This window comes from Trematomus bernacchii, unplaced genomic scaffold (genome assembly GCF_902827165.1).
Source record: "Trematomus bernacchii unplaced genomic scaffold, fTreBer1.1, whole genome shotgun sequence".
Taxonomy (NCBI): domain Eukaryota; kingdom Metazoa; phylum Chordata; class Actinopteri; order Perciformes; family Nototheniidae; genus Trematomus; species Trematomus bernacchii.
Genome location: NW_022987677.1, coordinates 85830 through 113435, shown reverse-complemented (window position 1 = coordinate 113435; position 27606 = coordinate 85830). Strand labels below are relative to the sequence as shown.

Here is a 27606-nt window from a genome sequence, read left to right as displayed (position 1 = left end):
TACTAATCGTCACAAGCGTATGATGTAGGCAGAAGCATAACCCAGGATGTCATTCATTTCTGTTCCTGTGTACTATGACAAGAGTGGGCCTTTATTTTCTGGAAAGCCCCTTAACCCTTGTGTGGTGTTCATATTTTTGTTATTCAGCCAGTGTTCGTGGGTCTGGTGGACCTGCTGCCTTTTTGGGTCTCAATTCAACACCATCAAACCATTTTATGTTAAAATACTCAACAGATGTTTACTTCATCCCAATTACAAGCAATATAAACATCATTTATGGTTAATATTTGTCCTTTTACATTTGTTAGATCACATTAATGAATTAAAGTGCTACTTGTTGTTTTGCCCGCTGACAGGCTGGTCCTGTGGCTCGTCTTTTGTTTGTAGCTGATGCTCAATCTCATCCTCTTCTTCAAAGTCACTGTCAGAATCAGAATTCTCAGAAATGTGATCCTCACATTCTGAAACCTCTTCCTCTTCCTCTTCATCATCATCAAATGGTTCTCTCTCTTACAAAATCATTTGCAAGGCCCTCTGAGCAGAGAATCTTTTGGCCATCTTAATCAGTTGTGATAAGGACCCAAACTGGCGAAGCTTTATTTATTGTGTTTCGCCCCAAATTTGCAGCTGGGATAGAGTGGGGGAAAAATAAAGATTGGTTTCCGCAAAACATAATGCGGGAATGTGAGAGCAGACAGGTGTCGGTGCCTGAATTTATCAACCATGTTGCAACCTTGTGCGGGAATGGCAGGGGCAGAAGCACAAAAGTTTCAACACACACACACACACACACACACACACACACACACACACACACACAGACACACACATACACACACACACACACACACACACACAGACACACACACACACACACACACACACACACACACACACACACACACACACACACACACACCACACACACACACACACACACACACACACACACACACACACACACACACACACTACTTTTGACAGATTCTGCACCAATATCTCCACCTTGATGTTTCAGTTGTGTAAGCACTTTTCTTAATTGGGTTGTTTAGGCCATTGACTATTAGTGAAATTATATTAATGTTCATAGTTAAAATTCTGGTGTTTTCTGTGTTGTAACAACTCTCCTTTACACATAGTTCTCCAATCACTTCTCAAAAATTCACCTTTTAGAGCTTCTAAACCAGTATACATAATTTGTATCACCTTCCTTGTATTTTCCAACAGTGTATCCATACTTAACCCTGCACGGGTAAACTGAAAATAATGATAACACATGTGACAACAGAAAAAGAGAAAAAAATAGTGCGACTTCCATTTGTGTTACCAAGCAGGTAGCTGTCCAACGTTTTCCATGCATGGAACTGAGCATGGATCCTAGGGTCTGCTAAGACCCAGAGCTGCAAGTCTTAAAAAACAGCCCAATAAAATATTTTCATCTAGATAGTTTGAAATATGATGTCTGATGTCTGGGAAAATGGCAATAGCGTAGAGGATAAAACAAAACACCATCTTAAGTGCTAAAGGTAGTCCTAACAACTGTACCAGAAAATTATCTATATATCTATCTCAAAGATATAAGGAAATGTTTGTTTGTTTCTCACGCTGAGAGTCAAGACAAATTCAAATAAGCTTTATTGACATGCCCACATTTAAAACATACAAAGCAAATTGACAATACAGATTTAAGACTGAAACAAGTGAGATAATCAAGTCCATTGTGTTAAATAGAGACATATAATCTTACAAAGCCATAAAGATGAATAATATTCTAAATGTATTGATCCTGTATAGATCTGTTTTACTGGTTAATAAAAAGAGAATAGCATGACATTGTTGTGAAAGCAGGGATCTTAATTTTAAATGCTGATAAACACAAATGTCTGTTCACTGCGTAATTTGAGATGGGATGATTACAAACATGCAGATAGACTGCTACTCATCGTGACCTTCCCTTTTATCACTCTGTGGTCACAATGATGCTATCTCTGTCTGAAGGAGTTGCTGTGGACTTGCATGCATGTGAACAAGATGATAAGTATCAGTGTACATGGCCATAAAATATAATCTAGCCTTTAAATCCCCTTTCCCCGAATAAGGGCCTGTCCACATAATGCTTTTTTTTCTGGGAGAAAGGCACCGAGCAGAGTCTCCCCCGAGCGTTTTATCAAAAACAAACTCCCAATGTTGTTTTGTTGTTTCTATGACAGCAATGTCTTGACACTGTATCACCATTGTTGTATTACAGACTAGCCTCACCCCTTGGATTTTATTATCGATTTGTGCTATGTATTTGTTTGACATTGTGTCTATGAGAACAAACAGGAGGATGCTTGTTCTCACATTTTGTGTGATTGAGCGTCACAGCTTTAGTCTGACAGCCTTAGAGTGAGGAGGATGATATGTGTACGGTACGATAAAAGCCACACACTCACTGGCAGATCTGCTCCAACAAACAGGCTCTTTGGTCGTTGTTATGATGGTTACTGTCTGACAGTGAGACAGTCATTTCCTTCAGTGACGTCAACAGCGTTTTTCTGGAAAGTTTAAATATTTTCAACTTGACCAAAAAGGTGGAACGGTCAGAAGAAAGACGAGGGGTGCAACTCTTTCTCTGAAGACCACGGTGTAAAACAGTATAAGCTATCGCCTTATTAGAATACATTTGAAAAAAGATGCTGACGTGCAGAAAAGGCGATATGTAGACCCAAAGCAGTTTAAGTTGAATAAATCAGGTCTGCAGTAAGCCAATTGTATCTACCTATTTAAGAACATGTAAACACACTGACAATAAAAGGGCTACAAATACATCCAATAGATTATGTAATCCCCATAAAAAGGCAAAGGGGTATGAACCTCCCTCCAGGGGCGGATCTAGACAAATATTCATGGGGTGGCAAGAGGGTGGCAGGAGAATTTCAGGGGTGGCATCCCCTGGCAGAAGTATATGCTGATTTAATCGCAGTCATATCAATTAATGTTAACTTGGAAAGCCACAATATTTATATTTTAACTCAATAACATTTGGTGACATTATTGTGGCACATCAGTAAAGCCTTACATAGAAATATATAAGGTGGCAGACGTAATTGAATGAATTTTAACTGAAATGAACCCTGAATGAGTTTGTCTCAAGGGCGCCGGAAGCGGGGGGGCCAGGGGGCCATTGGCCCCCCCACATTTGAGCCCGGCCCTACATTTTCGCAGCGGCGGATGCCGCAGAACACTGTACACATCCCGTTTCAATAATTCCCCTCTACTCTAAAGTCGCATCTAAAACGCGATCTGATCTAGCTGTGTATATTTTGTTATTTGTTATTGTTATATTCAATCTCATTAGCTACAGGCATTTTTGAAGCTTGTAAAGGGAAGATGACAGCTCGCCTCTCACTCGCCACTCTGCTCTTCCACAGCGCAGCTTCCCCTCCCTCTGCTGAAATTATGAATGTAAGGCGTATAGTAATCATATATAACACGGCAGGGTCCGTTACAGTTTGTTTGTATCTGATTTCAAATAAACAAAGTCTTGGCTTTCAGAATATTAAACTTGTTTCGGCAAATTCAGATGATAAATACAACTTTGAAGCTTGTAACGGCATAATTACAAGCGGAGACCGGAGTAACTTGACGTCACAGCACGCATAAGAACAGCCGGTGTTTCTTGTGAGTGTTTTCCCCAGGAAACAAACACAATACACACACAAACGCAAAAATACACAAACACGTATACACACACTCGCGGGCTTCCCCCAGACCAGTAATCCAAACGAAAATATCTTCCCTCCCACTACTTTGATCATTTGCTCCGCTTCCAGAGAAGAGGAAACTTTAAAGGCCTTTTTCTCAAAATGATGACTCTGTAACAGTCATTATATAATGTGACATATTTTGCTTAATATTTGGGAGTACAAAAACTATCCTGATATCATTAGAAAGCTAGGAATCTCCTCTTTCCAACAGTGTATACAACTCAAAATGTGTATTCGCGTCAATGCGACTGATTTCGATGGAGCAGGTTTGCATTAGGTAAAATAAAGCAGGCAGACATAACAGGAAGAATATGTAAATGTTAACCCAATCAAATAGGACATTGTCACACCATTCAAATGTATCCATGTAAATTACAACCAATAAAAAAGCTTAGATGTGTTTACTTGTTACGTTGTTTACTTTATTTGTTACGTTGTTCTGTGTGTGTCAGCCGTTAAACCAGATAGAAAGAATAGATACACTTGCAAACAAGTCAGAAGAACCAGTGCAGAAGAAAACTAAATACAGTTAATCTAAACTTACATTTAACAACTGGAAGGTCACATCCCTGACATCCACTTCTCCGGAGCCTGGACCTTCATCAATCATAGAAGAACCAGCGAAGCGAGAATAGATAAACCCAAAAGCAGCAGCTCTGCGGCCGCAGAGACTGTCAAAACCGCCGCCGCCACCCCCACCGCCATCGTTGAACCGAAACAGGCTGGTTCTGACTGCATGGAGGTTTGTTGTCGGGACATTGAGGCGGGTAAAGCTGTACAGCTAACTGTCGAAAAAAAGGAGACCGCTAGATCGTCTGGGCAAAGAGAAAGGTACTTCAACGCAGAATGGTACAAAAACAGAGAGTGGTTAATTATTTGCAAAACCACTAAACGGGCCTTCTGTGAAATATGCAGATTTGCTGCTGTCAAACGGCTTGTAACTTTCTCAAAATGTGGAGATGATAGCTATGTTAATACCGGAGTTAATAACTGGAAAAAGTGCCCAAGCCTCCATGAACAGTTGTCTCTGACTGTACGATGATCAGCTGATTATGTTGTCCATGAAGACTTCATAGTATGACTGTCCTAAGACTGATGCAGAATCAATAACCCACTGATAAACTGCGATGTTAACAACCTCATGATAACCTCATATGTTTTTAACTTAGGATCATAGGCTACCTGTGTTTAGTCTAGAAAAAGGTAATTGTGTGCATTTTATTATAAAGTTGTGTATATTTACAGACTGTTGCAAAAACTAATAAGCTTATAAACATAAGGTTTAAAACTAAAAGAGCTTTACAAAAAAGTAACACAATTAAAGATGTTTGGAGTTTTATTTGAGTTATTAATTTACATTTTTTGTCAAAGAGATGCTGATTTGAAACCGTTGTAGTTACGGTATTTCCTGTTTCTGCCGGAGAGAGGGGAGTTTGTCCCAAAGCTTGCCGCTGTCTCCCTCCATCTGACAGGAGGGAGCCTCATGTGTCACTCCACGGAGTTCACTCCGTCCCGGAGGGGGAGTGTGTCGGGCGTAGTTTGGGATTGGGCCATACACACGCACTTTTTTGGCCCCCCCACTTCTAAAATGAATCCGGTGCGCCTGGTTTGTCTCACTCTTAGACCAGCAGGGGTACCACATCTATGCAGACTGCTGCAATAAGTACATTAATTAACTGTCTCGTCGATGTTTGTCTAAATTAATATGATACTATTAACAATCATATTATTCCTATCAGCTGTCAATCACTGTTATGATTCACATATTCATTTATTATTGAATAAACTATATTTTTTGGAGGAGTTGATGATGAATGTTCCTCAAGATGCTTGCTCACCCTCCTTCAAATTTGAAAGACAAATAATTACTATCATATATCATAAGAATCAAAAGAACAGTTCAACGCCCCACGACTTTACTGCAAACAGTTACAACCTGGACTTTACATCAGAAAGAACAAACATTAAAGAAGTGACTAACTGCATCAATTAGGGTTAAAAAACGTGTATTCAGCTAAAACATATACATCGCTGTAGTTATTATCCAGTGGAAAGTCCTTGGCCTAGTTAAATCAAAGTGGTTACTTTTTTTTGGCTGGGCAGTGAAGTTTTACACACCTTATTTGACTCTCTCAGGACTTGAAACTGTTTTTGGGGGGCAGACCCCCACTTATACACACGTAAGGTCATCATCTTAACAGTTGTATATGCTCATCGAGTCATCCGTGAGCAGAGCATCAAGTTGGCATGCCTATTACAGCTGAATGTGGCGATTACCATCATGTTCAGCAAAACGCCTCACAAACTTATTAAGATTTAAAGCTTTAGTGCATTTTGATTCAATGCTGAGTACAGCCAAACTTGACAGTCTCTTCTCTGTCATTGTAGACCGCAAATACCTCATTCCTTCCGTCTTCTTGGATCCGAAATGCTTCTCGTTTTGCGCTGTCCCCCGTTCAAATGAAATCGCCGCCAATCATATTTCCAAGCTCGCGCCAGGGCCGGGGGAGGGGTTACAAGGCTCGCGTCTTGTGCTGCATTCACTTGCACTCGGATATTATAGATTTTCTCTCATAAATGTCCGATGAGCCACAACTTTTCTTTCAAAACAAAGCTGCCAACTGGGGTGGCAGCTGGGGTGGCAAGGCATTTTTCTGAGGTGGCAGCTGCCACCCCGTGCCACCCCGTAGAACCGCCACTGCCTCCCTCTCACTATCCTGCTCAGTGGACCAGAACCTGGGGGACGGTCTTCTGCAGGTTCAGTCCCCTGAGAGCGGAGAAGGGAGGGAGGCCTTCGAAGCCCAGCAGCTGGCGGGTGGAGGACTCCCAGCTGAATCCAAACTCCAGCCGGCTGTAGACACACGGGTACTGCCGGTCCGCCCAGCAGACCCAGTCCACCGCCCTCTTCACCTCCTCCCAACGCTCAGGCCTGGAGGAAGAAGAAGAAAGTCGATATGAAAACAGGTTGCCACTCTGGATAGAGTGACAGCTAGTCTCCAAAAATCACCCAGACCCTACCAAACAGTGCCCATGTAGTTATAGCCTTTTCTACACTTCTTGCGAGACGTTTGATTCTTCTAAAATGGAAGCAACATTCCCCTCCATCCTTTTCTCAGTGGGTCAAATATGTTATGTACTTCTTACAGTTAGAGAAAATTAAGTTCTTACTCAGGGGCTCCTCTAACACCTTTATTAGAACATGGAAACCCTTTCTGGACTTTTATGACTCCTTACAAGATCCACTTGATAAAGAATAAGGTTGGATTGAGCAGTGAGCTGTGAGCATTTAATATATATTTATATATTATTGATTCATAATTTTTCTCTTTCTATTCCATTATCATTATTATTATTTGCTTTCTTTGTGTTTATCTCTGTGCTTTTTTTTTTCTTCCTTCTTTGCCCCCCTTGAACTAATGTAATTATGAAAACACTGTATTTACTGTTAAAGGGCTCTGTATCCTGTAACTCAATGGGTTAATGCAGGGGTCTCAAACTCAAGGCCCGGGGGCCAAATCCGGCCCGCGACTTCATTTTATGTGGCCCCGCAAGAGCTTGCAAAGAATATAATACGTTTATTATACGGTTACATGCCACTTTACAGAAGCGGGTTGCCCATAAACTACATGTCCCACAATGCATCTCGTTTTGTGACATGCGCACTGAAGAGACTTGCAATTATTTGCCCTGGACTTCATTGGTTCCCGCAAGACATAATGCGGGAATTTGAGAGCAGACAGGTGTCGGTGCTTGACTTTATCAACAATGTTGCAACCTGGAGCAGAAACATAAAAGAAAACAAACACAAACACAAACACAAACACAAACACAAACACAAACACACACACACACACACACACACACACACACACACACACACACACACACACACACACACACACACACACACACACACACACACACACACACACACACACACACACACACACACACACACACACACACACAGTACTTTTGACAGATGTGTTTCTTGCATAAATACAATATCTCCACCTTGATGTTTCATTTGTATAAGCACTTTGTTAATTGGGTTGTTTAGGCCATTAAAGGTGGGGTAGGTCATTTTGGAGAAACCAGCTCGAGTGCGCTAGAATTTGAAAATACACAGCCTGAACAAATCTGCCACTTCCTTACAGAGCCCCTCCTCCAACACACACGAACGCGCACATGACCAATGAGGGCACGAGATAAGTTTGTGCACAGATGGAAGGCTGACAGGCAGGTAGGCCATCCAGTTATTTTAGCCGGCCCGGAATTATTTAACAAGATTTTTGAAGCCTTGCTGAAGAAACAAATAATTCTTTTCCAGCATCCGTTTGTAACTTTTTAGGAATCTGACTATCTTTTAGAATTGCATCAAATGTTATAGCCACTTCTAAGATACGTTTTTTTTTAAATGTTTTTCTCTCATCCTGCTATATTCCTTCCAGGGGAGGATCCCTGGGGATTGATCAGAGCAAAGAAAGGCTGTAAACACTGACACTCTGACACACAAAACACTGAAACACTGAAACACAAAAACACTGAAACACTGAAACACGAAACACTGAAAACACTGAAACACTGCAACACTGAAACACTGACACACTGAAAACACTGACACACAAAAACACAGAAACACAGAAAACACAAAAACACTGAAACACTGAAACACTGAAACACAAAAAACACTGAAACACAAAACACAGAAACACAAAACACTGAAACACTGAAACACTGAAACACAAAACACTGAAATACTGAAAACACTGAAACACTGAAACACAGAAACACTGAAACACTGAAACACTGAAACACTGACACACTGACACACAAAACACTGAAACACTGAAACACTGAAATACTGACACACAAAAACACAAAACACTGAAACACTGAAACACAGAAACACTGAAACACTGAAACACTGAAACACCGACACACAGAAAACTATTAAACACCCCTGCTATATACTATGACCATTCTTTACTTATTTATAATATGGTTCAAATGGAGTAATTTGAGTTGTCTGATGCACTTGATACAATTTTACTTTTTAAAATACTGATGTGTTTATTCAAAACCATTTCAACACACAGTGTCATGACTTTTTCAGGATCTTTTTGTCAAACTATACTATGACTTTCTCTCATTTTTTTATTTTTTTTATTAGAGATCCTATACTGACATTGCAGACAAAACTATATAATATATTTCTTAACTACATACTATACTTGGACTTTTTTCAAGATACTTTTAACATACTATACTAGTACTTTTAAATTAAATGTTTGGACATTCTACACTGTGACTCTTTTTTAAAATGATATGTAGGAAATACTATACTATGATTTGAAGACAAGTTTTTTTTAAATGTAAAAAACACTTTTTTTATTTGCAGAATTTCATATTTACAATTTATTGTTTTCACCCCATAGGAATCAATAATACAATTATACTGATTGCAACATCCCCAGGATCTTTTCCAGCATAGAATCCCCCAGATGAAGGGAAATATTATAATGGAGTTTTTGCACTTCGGCCAAAGTATTCATGTGTATGCTGTTTTTGACACAAAGATGCATTACATCTACAAACAGAGCATACAATGCGAGCACATGATACACTTTTGGTGTTTGTTTCATTTCTTCGGTAATGTTACAGAATGTTTCGGAAAATGAAGATTCCAGTACCACTTTAAATGTTTCGTTTACAATCGTTTCCCAATGACCCGGAATAGTACTGACATAATGAACGATATCCAAAATGTCTTCTAGTTTACAAACTTCAGCCGTTCTGTTTACACGGGGATCACTACTCATTCTGTTTTCAATCGTCATCAACAACACACTTATTAAACAGGTATTGACTGCATTCTGATAGATAAATACAGATTGTTTTCCATAGTAGTTACCCATTTTTATTTTACTTTAAAGAAAAGTCAAAGTATCGAAAAAATCCCCGGCTTCAAATCAACCGCTGGTTATTAGTCTTCTTCCTCTCCATCCAGCTCGGCGTGGATCTTTTCAAGTCTCTCCTTGAGGCGTCTGCAGTTTTTGAGATTGTGCAGAAAAGCCTCCGAAGCGCCTTGGATCCTTCATTCAGCTATGTAAATGTTTATATCATTAAGACTCTGGTCAATCGCAGTAATAAAGTCGGCGAGCCAAAGTCTTTTTCATTAACGCGTTGTAATTGTTTCTGAAGAAATATTCTGGAATGTCATTCACACAATCGTGTTGCCTCTGGCTGGGGTGACTGACTCGGGATCCATTGCAGATTTCTTCTCTGTACCGATGCAGCACCCTCTCCAGAATATCAACCAACTCCGATTTCACTATGTTCAAAAACAGAGACGTCTTGGCCCCAGGAGTAACATCAGCAGCTGTAGTATTGCAAGATTTGGGTGTCCACAATGCTGGGGACGATAGTAGTCCAGGAGTTTGTTCCTGGCTGCATCTCGCGGGGGGAGACTTGGTTTTTCTCAGATCCCTGGCTAGTTTTCAACGGGCGTCTTAGTGGGGTCCTTCGTTTTAGATGATTTGCTGAGTGGGGGGGGGGTGGACTTATTGCGTTGAGTGGGGGGAGTCATCTGTAGAATTGAGAGTTTTTAGAAAAGTTCTTTAAGCTTTGTAGCTTTTTCATCTATCATTTCCAACCAAGCAGCAAGAGGTCAAATGTAAGAATAAGTAATAGTTTGTCACAATTTTACGGAAAAAGTCAAAAGTATAGTTTGTCTGAAAAAAAAAAATATATATATATATGGAAAAGTCATTGTGTACAATAGTATGTTGAAAAACAAAAACAAAAAAGAAAACTCAATTCATTACAAAATAATGAATATTTTACCAAGTTATAAAGTTTTGCATCCATTAAAGTGTAACTATAAGTATCTTTGTAGGAGAAAAAACAAAAAAAAAATAATTTAAGTTACTTCCATAAAACTGGATTGTCTTACCTTTAAGAGTCACAGTCTTAAAGAAAATCTGTTCAGAAAAAGTACTTAACTTTCTACCAGTTGTAGAGTTGTCATACATAAAACTGTATCCAAAAAAGTAAGTGAAAGACAACGGGAGAAAAAAAAACAAAAAACTTCCCCTTTTAGAGTCACAGTCTTTAAGAAAATACATTTTATTACAAAATAATTGACATTCTACCAGTTGCCAAATGTTCCTACATTAAAGTGTATCAAAAAAGTATCTTGGTAGCTGAAAATAACTAAAATATCAGAGAAAACCTACATTATTTAACTGTACAAGTGTTTTTTAAAATAAAAAAACGGGGTATTAAAGAAACCCCCATTCCTTACAAAGTACTTCATATTATACCCTTTTGTTAAGTGTTGCATACATCAAAAGTGTATCTAAAAGTATCTTGGTAACACAAGAAAAGAGAGAAAAAAGTAAATAAGTGTTAAAAATCACAAAACTTGCCTTTTAGAGAAACAGTCTTTAAGAAAAAATCTAATCAGACAATGTACTTCATTTTCTAGTTTTAAGGTTTTGCATACCTCAAAGTGTGTCTAAAAGTATCTTGGCATGAGAAAAAAGCCAAAATCTGCCTTGTGTCAGTGAATAAGTGTTAAAATCACAAACTTATAGATAAGCTAGAGGCTATTTTAGATTTGTCTATTAGAGTTAAAGGGTTAAATAACATTTTCAACTGCTGTTCATAGTTACTGGATACATAACGAACCTCATCATTATCTCGATTTTCTACTTCCATTTTTTTTATTTAACAGTGAAACGTCTTATTTTAGTACAGTCTAGTCAAAGGAGTTAATACTATTACTATATATGAAAGCAAGAATAAAACACATTTTAATTTGTTATGGTTGCTTAATTGAAAAACACACCATTCGCCACATTTTCAGAAAGACATATTACATTTGACCAAGTTAATGTCGTAGTGCATTCAAGGTAATAGACTTAACGATTTGCACTGCTGCTTCTCTCCGCGTTTCATTTACAGTGATCGGTTTATCGTTCAATTCACATTGCCCAAGTAGATGTTTAGGGGTCTCTTGGAAGTAAATGAATGCATTTTTTTATATCAGATAAGTGCATTAACATCACTTGCAAATTCTCTATCCTTTCACCCGCAACGATTATAATCTGCTTTGCTTCTTCTTCGGTTTCACCATTATTAGCTCTGAATGTAATACTTTCTGGGGCTTCTTGTGCTTCTTGTGGTCTGTAGAATACCTGGCATAGGATTTGTTTAGCTGTAAGGACGGGTACCATATAATTATCTTCAAAAGCTGGAAATTCTTACAAGTTCCCCCTCCTCAAAGTTCATTCCCGTAGCACCTTTCCCCCTCTGATGCTAGTGACCCCCCTTTGTATGCTAATTACCACTTTGTTCGAGGCGTTATCACATGTAGGTGTGTTCAGTTAAACACTGAGATTTTCAACATACTACTCTACAAAATGATTTTTTCATATTCTTTTGACAAACTATACTTGACTTTTTTACGGAAAATCATGACACACTTTAATGTGACTTATTCTTAATTTTACCGTAAGACTTGAAAATACTATATCGTTTTCTAGTTTTTTATATTATACATCCTTATTTATGTTAGTGTGCTGAGAAAACACACTAAGCAATAGCATTTTAACAAGCAGTTTAAACTGTCTGTGTCAGTTTTACTTATCTCCATATTAAGTGATTATATAATATGACAGTGATCATTTCTATGTTTATTCATTGCAAATACTTAGTTACTTACCACTTGAACTGTTTAGCTCTTCAAGGTTAACTGACCTAATATATACACTTTTTTTTGTAGTATTGTCACCACGTTCTTAAGAATTATATGGACGAGTTGGCAGCTGCCATGGCTGGACTGTCAATCAAAAGTTACCAGTTATCAAGCGATGGTATGGACAACTTAACAGCTGACTTGGCTAGACTTACTATGAGGAGTCAGCAGGTAACAGATGAGTGTGTGAATGAAATAACAGCTGCCTTCAGAGGACTCTCCACTAATGCACAGCAGCTTCCTGTTAGTGCCTGCACTGAGAATCCTCAAATACAGAGACAAGTCACTTTGTCCACGCTCCCTGAGACCCTCAAGCCCACTAATGCCTAGGTGAATAATATTGACTTGTGTTAGTTTTACTTAAACTTACTTACATTAAGTGATCATAATATGACAGTGATAACTTCTATGTTTATGCATTGCAAATACTTAATTATTTTTTGTTAGTTCTACACCTCTCTTTATCCGCTCTCCAAGCCTCCAAGGGCGGACTCCTGAGGTCCGTAATGCCCCCCTAACATGACACTTAGACTATTTACATCATCTAGGGAAGCACACCAGTAAATGTAGCCTCATGTAACTTCATATAGGGATTCTTTAATAGTTGTGTGAAGTAGTTAAACAATAAGGGGGTAATAAGATCTTTAAATTATAATTTTCCTCTCAAAGAGACTTCGTTGTACACACACACACACACAAACAAAACAACATTAAATAATGACATGATATTATAGTGATAACACATAATGTGTAGAAAGAGATGTCCTGTATGGGTTGATTGCGCGTTGATCTGTTGGTAAAATGCTCATCTATCATTTTCAACCAAGCAGTATGAGGTCAAATTTAATAAGTAATAGTTTGTCACGATTTTACGGGAAAAAGTCAGAGCACAATGTCACATCTTAAAGACAGATTGAACTGGATAGATGGTTAGTCTTTTTTCAAAACATACCATATGTTCTGCATGTTAGTATATTTGGCCAAATCGGGTTAGGCCCTACTGCCCCACTCCCCCAATAGGGAAGTCACGCTTTGAGAAGAGGTGTTTAATTTCACAGATCTGACTTGATGTGATGGCTGAAGTAATAGGGACGGGGGAGGACAATTCAGGGGTGAAGAAGCAGAAAGATAACTTGTTTGTAAAACGGACAGCACTTCAGTTTCAGGAAAGATGACACATATAACTTCATATAGGGATTATTTTATTAGTGGATTTGATGTAATTAAACATAAAGAAAAAAACCAAACGCCATGGGGTCATTAAGATCTTTAATTTATTGCCAACCTCTTCAGAGAGACTTTGTTGCATTTATTACCAGATTACCCCTCCTTTCAACAAAGAGAGGCCCTTATAGTTAGTATAGTAATTAAACATTAGTTCACCATCCGTACACTTCAAGAGAGCCTCCTTAGTTATTAACCCAACTCTTATTTAAAAAAAAAAAAGGCGGGGTAGGAGGGGAATACGGGTATGGGTGTGTGTGTGTGTGTGTGTGTGTGTGTGTGTGTGTGTGTGTGTGTGTGTGTGTGTGTGTGTGTGTGTGTGTGTGTGTGTGTGTGTGGATGGAAATCTCTCCGGCCAGAAGGATATCCCCTTTAGCGCAATACCGCATCAGTTGCACCTCTTATGTGACATACAAGAATAGTGTGTGACAGACAAAAGATGTCCTATAGGGGCTGATTATGCATGGACATAAACGCTAGTAACGTCTAATCTGACGGAGGGATACCCGCTGTTGCTGACGGAGGGAGATCCGATGCTGCGGACTATTCGACATGCATCTCTGCATGCGGTGAGCGGAACAAAACACACTCTTCAGATATCACACGTAGCTATTTTATTTACCTCTCAAACTACCTAAACTATTTATAGATATGTTTTAGTTTTACTGTCGAGTCACTCATTATTGGACCCGCGACTTTGATACTGTCGTGTTGTCAGGAGGGGGAGAGCAGTCCGTTTATTATTCCCGTGTTATTGTAAATTACTGTACACGTTTTTGAATAGTTAATTAATCTACTATAATTAGTTGGTTTAATATCGAATCATATCAGTTTGTTTCAAAGCTCATTAAATAACATAGAAGACCTTTAACCGGCACTTTTCTAATTCTGCCCCGGAAGATTTAAACTGTAACGAACATGCCGACCGGACAGGAGGGGGGAGGAGGAGGGGGTTGAGAGGGGTGGGGGCTGAGCGGGGTGGGGGGCTACCTGAGAGGATGTAGCACCTGTATGTGAGGGGGAGGGGGGGGTGGGCTGAGGGGGGGGGGGGGGTACCGGGGAGGATGTCACACCTGTACGCGATAACACCTCGAACAAAGGGCTCATTAGCATATCAAAGGGGGGTCATTAACATAATTAGGGGGCGGGACTTGGGTGTGACCTGTCACTTTTTTATGCATACTAATGAGATTGAAGCGGGATATGTAATACTACTTTCTTCATAGCTTATTTCTCTTTATTTATTAATTAATATTATTATAATTATTATATTTATTATTGGCAGCCGAGATGGTTTGAGTCCAGGAAAGCCCTTATCTTATCCAAATGCCTGTTGTCTGGCTTAACCAAATATAACAGGGAGAAAGCAGCTTCGTCCATACTGAAGATGTTTAGGAAGTCCTCCAGCCATCTATTTCAATTGAAGCAGTTGGGCTTTCTGACTTTCCAGTTCATAAGAACGTTACATAAGATATGTAAAAGGATTAATACAAATACTAATTTAATTGAGGCAAACAAAAGTTGGCAAAAACTAATTAAATTACTATTTATTTATTACTGATATTAATCCTAAACAAAAACACTAAATAAATGTGATTTATCAATTCGAGCAAAGTAATTCTTATTCATGAAATCAGGCATTTTGTATAGTTTTAAATAACTCGATTTAAACTAAATTGTAAAAGCATGATTGCATGTTTAGTATCCCAACAGACACCAATGTTAAGCTTCTTTCTCACAGATCCAAGGCAGATGGTTCCTACAGGACTGGTCGTTCCACCAGGCGGAGGGACTGATGTATGCACAGTGTGTCCTCTCTGCTCCATTATCCGGCTGTGTTTCTTCCCAAAGCCTAACAGGTATTACAGGAAAACAAGATGAACTAAAAGATTGGACATCAAATACAAATAACTATAAGTAATACAGCCATGTTCTTTTCTTAACACCCAAATGAATCTTCTGGTGAAAGGGGCAGACACCCTACGTTTAAATGCATCCTGTGTGTTGTGTTAACTCCCAATACAGAAACATGTGAAACATTTAGAAAGGTCACAACATAAACCAGCATCTGTATTTTGTTACGATATCCGATAGGACCCAAACGCAGGACACGGCAGAGTGTTGGAAAAAGGTTTATTGTGAGGTGGAGGAGCGTGGAGAGTAATCCTGTAGGAATGAAGACTGGTGAGTGTGGAGAGTAATCCGGTTGGAATGATGACTGGTGGCGGCAGGTGATGGTAACAAGGCGGCTGGATAGTGATCCTGGAGCATAAGAGAAACAGATGAGAAAAGTATTCCGTGTACAGAGAAATAGTTTTAAATCGGCTGAGAGTTACCACTGGGGATTAAACAACGATCTGGCGCTGACATGTTGTGGAGCCTCCGCTGATATACCATTAGTAAATGGCTGAATGGGAATCAGGTGTGTAAAGCTGATTGCACCAGGTGGAGATTTGCAGCAGGTGGAGATTGAGCCGGGAGCCAGGAGTGACAGCCACCACGCCCACACAGACAGGGAAAGGGAACACACACTCACAAGGGAGGTGGCTGAAGAGTAGAGCCACCACAGTACCCCCCTCTTAAGGGACGCCTCCAGGCGGTCTACCAGGTCTACCAGGTCTACCAGGGTTATCCCGGTGGAAGTCCCGAACCAGGGACGCGCCCACGATGTTTCACCGGGGAACCCAAGACCTCTCCTCTGGACCATAGCCCTCCCAATCCACAAAATATTGGAATCCCCTTCCACGGCGACGAACGTCCAACAATCGCCTGACGGTGTAGGTTGGGTGATCATTGATGATGCGGGGGGGTGGGGGAACACTCACTGGAGGAGACAAGGGGCTGCTGGCAACAGGTTTTAACAGAGAAACATGAAATGTCGGATGAACCTTCATGTGTGGGGGAAGCTTGAGTTTTACTGCAGATGGGTTGATAACTGAGTCGATGATGAAGGGGCCGACATAACGTGGCGTGAGTTTCTTCGACTCTGTCTTGAGTGGGAGATCTTTGGAGGAAAGCCAAACACTCTGACCTGGTAAGTAGTTGGGAGCCGGGGTCCTGTGGCGGTCTGCGATGAGGCAGTTGCGGGCAGCGGAGCGGAGCAGGGCGGCTCGGGTATCCCTCCACACCTTATGACAGCGACGAAGGTGGGTCTGAACGGAAGGAACAGCAACCTCCTCTTCCTGGGATGGAAACAGGGGTGGTTGGAAACCCATGGCACAATGAAAGGGTGAAATACCTGTGGCTGCATTTGGCAGGGAGTTGTGGGCATATTCGATCCATGGCAGATGTGGGCACCATGACGAAGGGTTCCTGAAAGCCACACAGCGAAGAGCCGCCCCCAGATCCTGGTTGGCCCGTTCCGTTTGCCCGTTCGTCTGAGGATGATATCCAGATGACAGGCTCACTGATGCTCCCAGAGCCTGACAGAAGGCTTTCCAAACGTGGGAAATGAACTGGGGACCCCGGTCAGAGACGATGTCGGTGGGAATCCCATGGAGTCGAACAACATGATTGACCAGAAGATCTGCAGTCTCTCGGGCTGTGGGAAGCTTGGGAAGAGCAACAAAGTGTACCATCTTGGAAAATCTGTCCACAATAGTTAGGATGATGGTATTTCCTTGTGACAGTGGAAGTCCAGTGACAAAATCCAAGGCCACATGCGACCAAGGACGCCTAGGTACCGGCAGCGGCCGAAGCAGGCCAGAGGGAGATTGGTGGGAGGACTTGGCGCGGGCACATACTGTACAGGCAGCAACAAAGGCCCTGGTGTCTTGAGCCATGGAAGGCCACCAGAACCGTTGTTTAGAATAAACAGTGTGCGATGGACACCAGGATGACAGGAGAGACGGGAGGCGTGTGCCCACTGCAGGACCTTGGAGCGAACAGGGGTAGGCACAAAAAGACTATTAGCTGGGCAGTTACCTGGGTTAGGTTGCGCCCGCTGAGCCTCCTTAACCAATGACTCAATCTCCCAGGTAACAGCCGCCACCACGCAGGAGGCAGGCAGGATAGTGTCTGGATTGGCAGCTGGTCCTTCGGAAGCGAACTGGCGAGAGAGAGCGTCCGGCTTGAGGTTCCGTGACCCTGGACGGTAGGTAAGGGTGAATGAGAAGCGGGCCGAAATACAGGGCCCATCGAGCCTGACGAGAGTTAAGGCGCTTGGCAGATTGGATGTACGCCAAGTTTTTGTGGTCTGTCCATACAATAAAAGGGAGCTCGGCTCCCTCCAGCCAGTGCCTCCACTCCTCTAGGGCAAGTTTGACAGCCAGCAGCTCTCTGTTACCCACGTCATAGTTTCTTCTCAGCTGGAGTGAGGCGGCGAGAGAAAAATGCACATGGATGTAATTTTTTGGTCTCGTTCCGAGCGCTGGGAAAGAACTGCCCCTACCCCCGGTGTTGGAGGCATCGACCTCCACCACAAACTGGCGAGAGGAATCAGGGTGGATGAGCACAGGGGCAGTGGTGAAAAGTCTCTTTAGCTCCGAGAAGGCTGCATCGCACTCTGGAGTCCAGAAAAAACCAGTTTGTAGGGGAAGTGAGTCTGGTTAAAGGGCCCGCCACTCTGCTGTAGTCTCTGAATGAAGCGCCGATAAAAATTGGCGAAACCAAGAAAACTGTTGAAGCAGTTTAACTGAGGTTGGTTTGGGCCACCCCGCCACCGCTTGGATCTTCTCAGGGTCGGTCCTAATCTTTCCTTCCTCAACGATGTAGCCAGGAATGAGACTGTGTTGACATGGGAATTCGCATTCTCCTGACTCACTTGACTTGTCTCACACACACCCAGGGGGGGAGAAAGAGGACACATTGACCCAGGAAAGAGTCTTCAAAACACAGGTAAAACTGTGTTAAACAGTGAGGGTAACATGTTTGAAATGACAGCACACTGCTGCTGGTTGGCAGGCTGACTCACTTGACTTGTCTCACACACACCCAGGGGGGGGAGAAAGAGGACACATTGACCCAGGAAAGAGTCTTCAAAACACAGGTAAAACTGTGTTAAACAGTGGGGTAACATGTTTGAAATGACAGCACACTGCTGCTTGTTGGCAGGTAAACATTGTTTAATTGTTTAAGTGTTTTTAAATGTATGGAACAGTGTTTTGTCTCTTTCAAAACTCTCCCGTCATTGGCCGGATACATGGGGACGATTTTATATTCACTATGACCGTTACTATTCCAGTGAGACGAAGTACGTCCGGTGACAGGAGTGATCCCATGTTAATTTTGTCCAAAAACCAGAGCATTCCCTTATCCCTCTTAGGTGCCTTACAAACAATGGACGTCCACTCTCGGGAGCGTCGGAGTGGTGCGGTCACCCTAAGTGACAGACCTAAAGTATCCGGGATTCAGGCATCTTCCCTGGCTTGTACATTTTTGGTGATGCGCCCTGGAGGTATCAGACTATTTTAAACAACTTTTCCCCGCTTTTCAAACACTTATTCCGAGGTTTTAGCCAGTCATTTTGCACGAAATCATTTAACATTGACGGTCTCCTGAAAAAGCACATATTCTGTGCATTTTCAGGAGAGCGTCTATGTTAAATGATTTCGTGCAAAATGACTGTCTAAAACTCTCTTCCAGACATTTAAAAATACTTTCCCCGACCATTTAAACATTATTTCTGGCTTGTAAAGTGCAGTTATGCGCCCTGGAGATATTGCACTATTTACAAAATGTAGCACTCTGTTTATTTCACACCTCCAGGAGAGACCAGGGGGAAATCACCTCTCTCTGCCCCCTCACAGAGCCCCAAGGACGGACTAATTACCTCCAGCATGTCCCCATAACAGTGGGACTCTGTTTCTTTCACAGCTCCAGCAGAGACCAGGGGAAAATCACCTCTCTCTGCCCCCTCACAGAGCCCCAAGGACGGACTAATTACCTCCAGCATGGGCCCCTAACAGTGGGACTCTGCACCTCCAGCAGAGACCAGGGGGAAATCACCTCTTTTTGCCCGCTCACAGAGCACCGAAGGACGGACTAGAGACCTCCAGCACCAGTCCCTAACAGGGGGACTCTGTTTATTTCACACCTCCAGGGCGGAGACCGGGAAAATCACCTCTCTCTGCCCGCTCACAGAGCCCCAAGGACGGACTAATTACCTCCAGCATGGGCCCCTAACAGTGGGACTCTGCACCTCCAGCAGAGACCAGGGGGAAATCACCTCTCTCTGCCCCCTCACAGAGCCCCAAGGACGGACTAATTACCTCCAGCATGTCCCCATAACAGTGGGACTCTGTTTCTTTCACAGCTCCAGCAGAGACCAGGGGAAAATCACCTCTCTCTGCCCCCTCACAGAGCCCCAAGGACGGACTAATTACCTCCAGCATGTCCCCATAACAGTGGGACTCTGTTTCTTTCACAGCTCCAGCAGAGACCAGGGGGAAATCACCTCTCTCTGCCCGCTCACAGAGCCCCAAGGACGGACTAATTACCTCCAGCATGGGCCCCTAACAGTGGGACTCTGCACCTCCAGCAGAGACCAGGGGGAAATCACCTCTTTTTGCCCGCTCACAGAGCACCGAAGGACGGACTAGAGACCTCCAGCACCAGTCCCTAACAGGGGGACTCTGTTTATTTCACACCTCCAGGGCGGAGACCGGGAAAATCACCTCTCATTGCCCGCTCACAGAGCCCCGAAGGACGGACTAATTACCTCCAGCATGGGCCCCTAACAGTGGGACTCTGCACCTCCAGCAGAGACCAGGGGGAAATCACCTCTTTTTGCCCGCTCACAGAGCCCCAAGGACGGACTAATTACCTCCAGCATGGGCCCCTAACAGTGGGACCTCCATAACCTTGCACACCCTGAGTCCCCGGGCCCCCACAGTTAAGCACTCCCCCACGGACTAAACACAGGTATTCACACCCACCAGAACCTCGTGCCCCTGGTGACCTTACAAGGGGGTGGTTTTATGGTGCTTCTGTGTCCGCCCATCAGCATCCATATTGGGCCTTCTTCACGGCATCACCCCCCCTTCTGTGGAGGGTATTCTCGTGCCCCTGGTGACCTTACAAGGGGGTGGTTTTATGGTGCTTCTGTGTCCGCCCATCAGCATCCATATTGGGCCTTCTTCACGGCATCACCCCCCCTTCTGTGGAGGGTATTCTCGTGCCCCTGGTGACCTTACAAGGGGGTGGTTTTATGGTGCTTCTGTGTCCGCCCATCAGCATCCATATTGGGCCTTCTTCACGGCATCACCCCCCCTTCTGTGGAGGGTATTCTCGTGCCCCTGGTGACCTTACAAGGGGGTGGTTTTATGGTGCTTCTGTGTCCGCCCATCAGCATCCATATTCGGCTTTCTTCACGGCATCACCCCCCCTTCTGGGCTGGAGGTTCAAACACTTTAACTTTTGTTCACCCTCCTCTGGCTTACACCTCCTCCGCCAACACTTGAGCGCTCATCACAGGGTTCAGCACCAAGGAGAGTGCCTCCCCGGTGCTGATGGAAAGTGGCACTTTTTCTGCCCCTGGTAATCATCAAGGTTATTGTTTTTTTTTTTTTTTTATTTTATTTGAACAAAAAACACAGTTGACAGTACAGAGAGGCTAAAACATAAACTATTTACACGTACTACTGCTACTATAACAGTACTACTAAATTTCTTAACCTACGTTTTAAAGTGCAGTTATGCGCCCTGGAGGTGTTGCACTATTAACAAAATGTATGCCCAGGATTCTGGCACCTTTCCTGGCTTGTAAAGTGCAGTTATGCGCCCTGGAGATATTGTACTATTTACAAAATGTATACACAGGATTATAATAATAATTATATACACGGTATACATATTCACAATGTTTAGCGGGATTCAGGGGACCAAATTAGGCGTCTAATTCTCACGGTGCACCAGGGCAAACAGGTTGAGTCCACGGCCCCTGCCCCATCATCAGGAGTGTCAACCAGCCCCGGTCCCGACTTCATTGGCCTCTTTCCCTCCCGCTTCCGCTTCCGCTGCTGCTGCCGCTCCAATGACCCATCAGGTGAAGATGATAGAGTTGTACTGTTATAGCAGCCCTCTTCGGAGGTCTCCCCATCTGACAGCGGTAGACATCCTTCTGATGATGATGCAGCTGCTGCCGCATCTGATGACGCCCTGAACATGGAGCGGATTCTCAATGCCTCCTTTATACCTGGCGCATTCGCGTAGAACCGGTCCGCCGTGGTTACGTCGTGACACATAAACCTGGCGAGAATCGACCGGCTTTCTGGATCTTGGTGATGCTTGATATTGTCAGCCAGGGCAGTGCGCAGGATTGTGAAGGTGACGGCTGTTTCTAGCCCAGCATCAGCCCATGCCCTCTTCAAGTGAGCGTTCAGGTTCTTGGAGGCCCGATTCCCCCTTGTGAAAAGGAAGAATTCATTCTGAGGACCCAGCAATGCCTCTTTAATCCCCATCCACCGCATGACCCAGCTAAACTCCTCTACTGTAAGCGCCAGCTGTGCTTCGCCATATGTCTTGGCCGTCTTGTGATCCTGCACATGGATGATGTAGCCCTCAGCAGTTCCCCTTATGGCTGCCTCTAAGACCTCACTGTTTTTCATGTTTGCGTACACGCCCGTACGGTGGCCATACAGGAGGCTCCAATGGAGGGTGAGATAGCCATAGAGAAGCTTCTGGGTGGTTGAGGTCGGCGTGCCGGCCATCAGGTCGAGGAGCTCCGGGATGCGCTTCTCAGCGGCCGCCATGGCGGCGAGAAGCTCCGCCTGGCTCGGCAGACGATCCAGTTTGTTCCTCTTCACCTTAAACTGATGTAGAGTGACTGCCTTATTCAAGTGTTTCATGTTGGCTTTCACCTCTCTCATTATGTGGGTCATATCAGACTGGGTGAGCTTGCACCCCCGGGGCTTTGACTCAGACATGTACCCCATGAACTGGTGCACATTCTTCAGGAAGAACTCTGATGTTGTGACTGCCCGGCCCGGCTTTACAATATACTCGCTCCAGCCACGGATCATCTTCATGTTTCTTAGGAACAGCCAGTCTGACAGGCGGTTAACACCATGGGCCATGTATACTATGAAGTTCTTTATCCGGCTGATCTTCGACACAACATTGTCTTTCTGTTTTACTGTCGGAGCGACACCCAAACAGTGATCCAAGTATGTCTGAAGGTACGCCTCCATGCTTCTAGGCAACGTGATTTCACGCATGGTATTCCCCCGTCCACACCCAGTGGACCAGTAATTTGAGGGAGAGGGCAAGTCATTAGCCAGCTTAGAGGCACGGGTCTTCCGGCATACAGGGGTCTCGCTACCGGAGGCTACTGCAAACATGACAGTTTCCACCGGGGTCTTCACAGGGGTCTCGCTACCGGAGGCTACTGCAAACATGACAGTTTCCACCGGGGTCTTCACAGGGGTCTCGCTACCGGAGGCTACTGCAAACATGACAGTTTCCACCGGGGTCTTCACAGGGGTCTCGCTACCGGAGGCTACTGCAAACATGACAGTTTCCACCGGGGTCTTCACAGGGGTCTCGCTACCGGAGGCTACTGCAAACATGACAGTCTTCACCGGGGTCTTCACAGGGGTCTCGCTACTGGAGGCTACTGCAAACATGACAGTCTTCACCGGGCTCTTCTCAGGGGTCTCGCTACCGGAGGAAACTGGTAATATGACAGTCTTCACTGGGCTCTTCACAGGGTTCTTGACCGGTCTCTTTCCACCGGAGGCTACTGCAAGCATGACAGTCTTCATTGGGCTCTTCACAGGGTTCTTGACCGGTCTCTTCCCACCGGAGGCTACTGCAAGCATGACAGTCTTCACCGGGCTCCTCACAGGGGTCTCGCTACCGGAGGTTACTGGGGACTGCATGACAGTCTTCACCGGGCTCTTCACAGGGGTATTGCTGCCTGAGGCTACTGTGTTTATGCCGGAGGTATTTGGGATTGCCAGGCCCTTAAATCGTATACATTCGTCCTCTTCCTCAAGAACAGCAGCACTCTGCTTCCTGGGTTTTAGCTCCTTTTTCAGCCTGGAGCGCAGGGTCTTCACCTCATCATTGAGGGCATCCTTCTGAGCCCTCAATGCCACATTTTCCAGCATCACCTGCCTGCAGTCCTCGTTGTCACACTCGGTATGTGGGGAGAAGGGTGGAGGGTGCCCGGGGTATTCCTCCTCATTGTCTATATCCAATGATGTAGCCATTCCAATGATGGGGTTAGTCTCACGGAGGTCATGGAGCAACTGCAGTGCCACACTATGCTTCAGCCTTGCCATGACCTGATGTGCCTTATGTCGGGACAACTCAGGGTGGTCATGTTTTACATGACGGTCCAGTCTCTTCCCAGCGTACGAACACCCAGCGATGGGACAGGGTTTGGTCCGAACATTTATCCTTCCACTGGCTATTTTCAGGAGGATTCCCCTCTCCTCCAAGTTCCGCACTGCATGCTTGTGCTTAAGGTGTTTGTTCAATGCCAGATAGAAGAGTCTGCACACCGGGCATTCAGATGACATCCTTCCTGAAACACACATAATGATTTTGATCAAAATTATGTTATAGTTCTCCGTTTATATGCGTTAGCGTGAGCGGTGGTTGCGACACTGGGTCCGATGCATCAATTCATGGTGCATGGACGAAGGGAAGTATTGGGTTACCACCGGGTCAGATGGTCCCACTTCCGCACCAACGCGGGGCTGGTGATGGCAACATTGGGTCCGATGCATCAATACATGGTGCCCCGACCATGAGAGGGTTTGGGGTACCCCGGAACCAGGCACCACCCCAGCAGGAAACGGGTTGTATGGTCAAAGGAGGAAAGAGTGATAGAACCGGGGTAAAGCAAAGAAAGTGTCCGACAATAGTGACTTGTGAGGCGGCCAGAGAGTCTGTCATATCTCGGTCCTATCCTCCAGGCAACGCTGTGGCCAAAACTGGGCTAAAAACTAAAAAAACTAAAAAATATTTCATCCAGGGAAATTTGGGTGAAAATGAAAAAAAAGTACCCCAAAATAGTCCTTCATTAGCCAGCAGCAGTCCCCTGTCGACTCATGTGACATTCCTCCAGGGTTACATAGAACCAGGGTGTGGGCTCCGAGCCATCTCCGAGACATCTCTAGTCCGTGTTGATAATGGGGGAAATGTACCCCAAAATAGTCCTTCATTAGCCAGCAGCAGTCCCCTGTCGACTCATGTGACATTCCTCCAGGGTTACATAGAACCAGGGTGTGGGCTCCAAGCCATCTCCGAGACATCTCTAGTCCGTGTTGATAATGGGGGAAATGTACCCCAAAATAGTCCTTCATTAGCCAGCAGCAGTCCCCTGTCGACTCATGTGACATTCCTCCAGGGTTACATAGAACCAGGGTGTGGGCTCCGAGCCATCTCCGAGACATCTCTAGTCCGTGTTGATAATGGGGGAAATGTACCCCAAAATAGTGCATCATGACTCAGCAATCATCACACTCAACTTTGGTGAGAACCGGGCAAAGGGGTCAAAATCCGTCAATGTGGGGGGTGAAACGGCTGTACGCGAGCCCTGGGGGGGGCACCCGGGACCGGGCAGTGCCCCCGGCAGAAGGAACCGGGTCAAACGGGCCAAAACAGGAAAAAAAATAAAAATAAAAAGAACCAGGCAAAAGGGGGGAAAATGGGAAAAAAGTGTCCGAAAATAGTGCCTCATGACCCCGCAGGAGTCCCCCGCGGACTCCCCTGACATTCCTCCATGGTCGAAATCATCCAACTCAACTTTGGTGAGAACCGGGAAAAGGGGTCAAAATGTAAAAATTGTACCCCAAAATAGTGCCTCATGACCCCGCAGGAGTCCCCCGCGGACTCCCCTGACATTCCTCCATGGTCGAAATCATCCAACTCAACTTTGGTGATAACCGGGCAAAGGGGTCAAAATGTAAAAATTATACCCCAAAATAGTGCCTCAAAATCGGGTAGAGTCACCTGCAAAGTGCCCTCGCATTCCTCCATGGCTCAAAATGTCGAACTTAAACTATTTGGAGAACCAGAGAAATGTAAAAAATACGCCCCAAAATAGTGCCTCAAAATCGGGTAGAGTCACCTGCAAAGTGCCCTCGCATTCCTCCATGGCTCAAAATGTCGAACTTAAACTATTTGGAGAACCAGAGAAATGTAAAAAATACGCCCCAAAATAGTGTCTCATAATCGGGTAGAGTCACCTGCAAAGTGCCCTCGCATTCCTCCATGTCAAACTTTAAGTATTGAGAGAACCAGGCTGGGGGGTCCTTGAGGCACAAAATTAGGCCCACTCAAAGTGCTTGGTGAGCGGATACATTCTTCCATGATTTGCAACAGCCGTTATTTTTCTGAGTGCACCCAAAAACTGGGTTTCCGATTTCGTGCAGACGGTAGTTTGAAAAGTATGGATGAATCTTTTTAACAGAGAAGTGGAAATGAAGCCCAGGGACTTTTTCCCCTTCTCCGTTGTACCAACCATCGGAGAAGGGGAAAAATCGGCCTGAAGCGCCAATAGTCTGGCCCCTTCTCCCGTTGGCACTCTGTCATTTTTTTGACAATTTTTCAAAACTTCATTTTTGATTATTTTAAGTTATAATTAAGCGTTTTCTTCAATTTTTTTTGCTTTCCACGGGTGGGGGCGCCTGGCAGGCCGCCTATGAGCACCCAAATTCGGCCTGGATCATCCAGGATTTGTGGGCTAAGCTCCATAAACTGACTAAATCACCCAGAGAGGTCACCTTTCTAGCCCAAATATATATAATACAAATACATTTAAATAGTAAAAGGTGCACTTGTGCTCTGCATTACCCGGAATTTTATTTTCATAGCCCCATGATAGTGATTAAAAATCATTTTCATGGGAAAAAGTGTTAAAACGCCTGATTAAATTATATGCAGGACCCCAGTGAGCTCCAGACTATGTGCATTGTGTTGGGGAACCATATAAATGATAGAATAAATGCATTTAAATGCAAAAATAATGATTTTAAATCATTTTAGGGGGACAATTGTGGAGAGGAGCCTGAAAATGACTCTGCAGCAGGCTGCCTATGAGCACCCAAATTCGGCCTTCTTCACGGAACCACGACCCCTTCTGTGGAGGGTATTCTCGTGCCCCTGGTGAGCACACAATGACCCAGGAAAGAGTCTTCAAAACACAGGTAAAACTGTGTTAAACAGTGGGGTAACATGTTTGAAATGACAGCACACTGCTGCTGGTTGGCAGGCTGACTCACTTGACTTGTCTCACACACACCCAGGGGGGGAGAAAGAGGACACATTGACCCAGGAAAGAGTCTTCAAAACACAGGTAAAACTGTGTTAAACAGTGGGGTAACATGTTTGAAATGACAGCACACTGCTGCTTGTTGGCAGCCTGACTCACTTGACTTGTCTCACACACACCCAGGGGGGGAGAAAGAGGACACATTGACCCAGGAAAGAGTCTTCAAAACACAGGTAAAACTGTGTTAAACAGTGGGGTAACATGTTTGAAATGACAGCACACTGCTGCTTGTTGGCAGCCTGACTCACTTGACTTGTCTCACACACACCCAGGGGGGGAGAAAGAGGACACATTGACCCAGGAAAGAGTCTTCAAAACACAGGTAAAACTGTGTTAAACAGTGGGGTAACATGTTTGAAATGACAGCACACTGCTGCTTGTTGGCAGCCTGACTCACTTGACTTGTCTCACACACACCCAGGGGGGGAGAAAGAGGACACATTGACCCAGGAAAGAGTCTTCAAAACACAGGTAAAACTGTGTTAAACAGTGAGGGTAACATGTTTGAAATGACAGCACACTGCTGCTGGTTGGCAGGCTGACTCACTTGACTTGTCTCACACACACCCAGGGGGGGAGAAAGAGGACACATTGACCCAGGAAAGAGTCTTCAAAACACAGGTAAAACTGTGTTAAACAGTGGGGTAACA

General features: G+C 44.1%; 1 protein-coding gene across 8 annotated transcripts in view; it reads right to left on the bottom strand.

The window, feature by feature from the left end:
* LOC117487624 (CD209 antigen-like protein A) overlaps nt 1-27606 on the bottom strand; it is a 63912-nt gene that overhangs the window by 9729 nt on the left and 26577 nt on the right. Inside the window, exon 7 of one of the 8 annotated variants that reach the window (XM_034136250.1) lies at nt 14963-15586. The exons of the other annotated variants lie outside the window; for them this stretch is intronic. Coding sequence (XP_033992141.1) covers nt 15457-15586 — 130 coding nt within the window. The 3' untranslated portion in view covers nt 14963-15456. Of the gene's footprint in view, nt 1-14962; nt 15587-27606 lie in introns of those variants that run through there. 8 annotated transcript variants of the gene reach the window in all.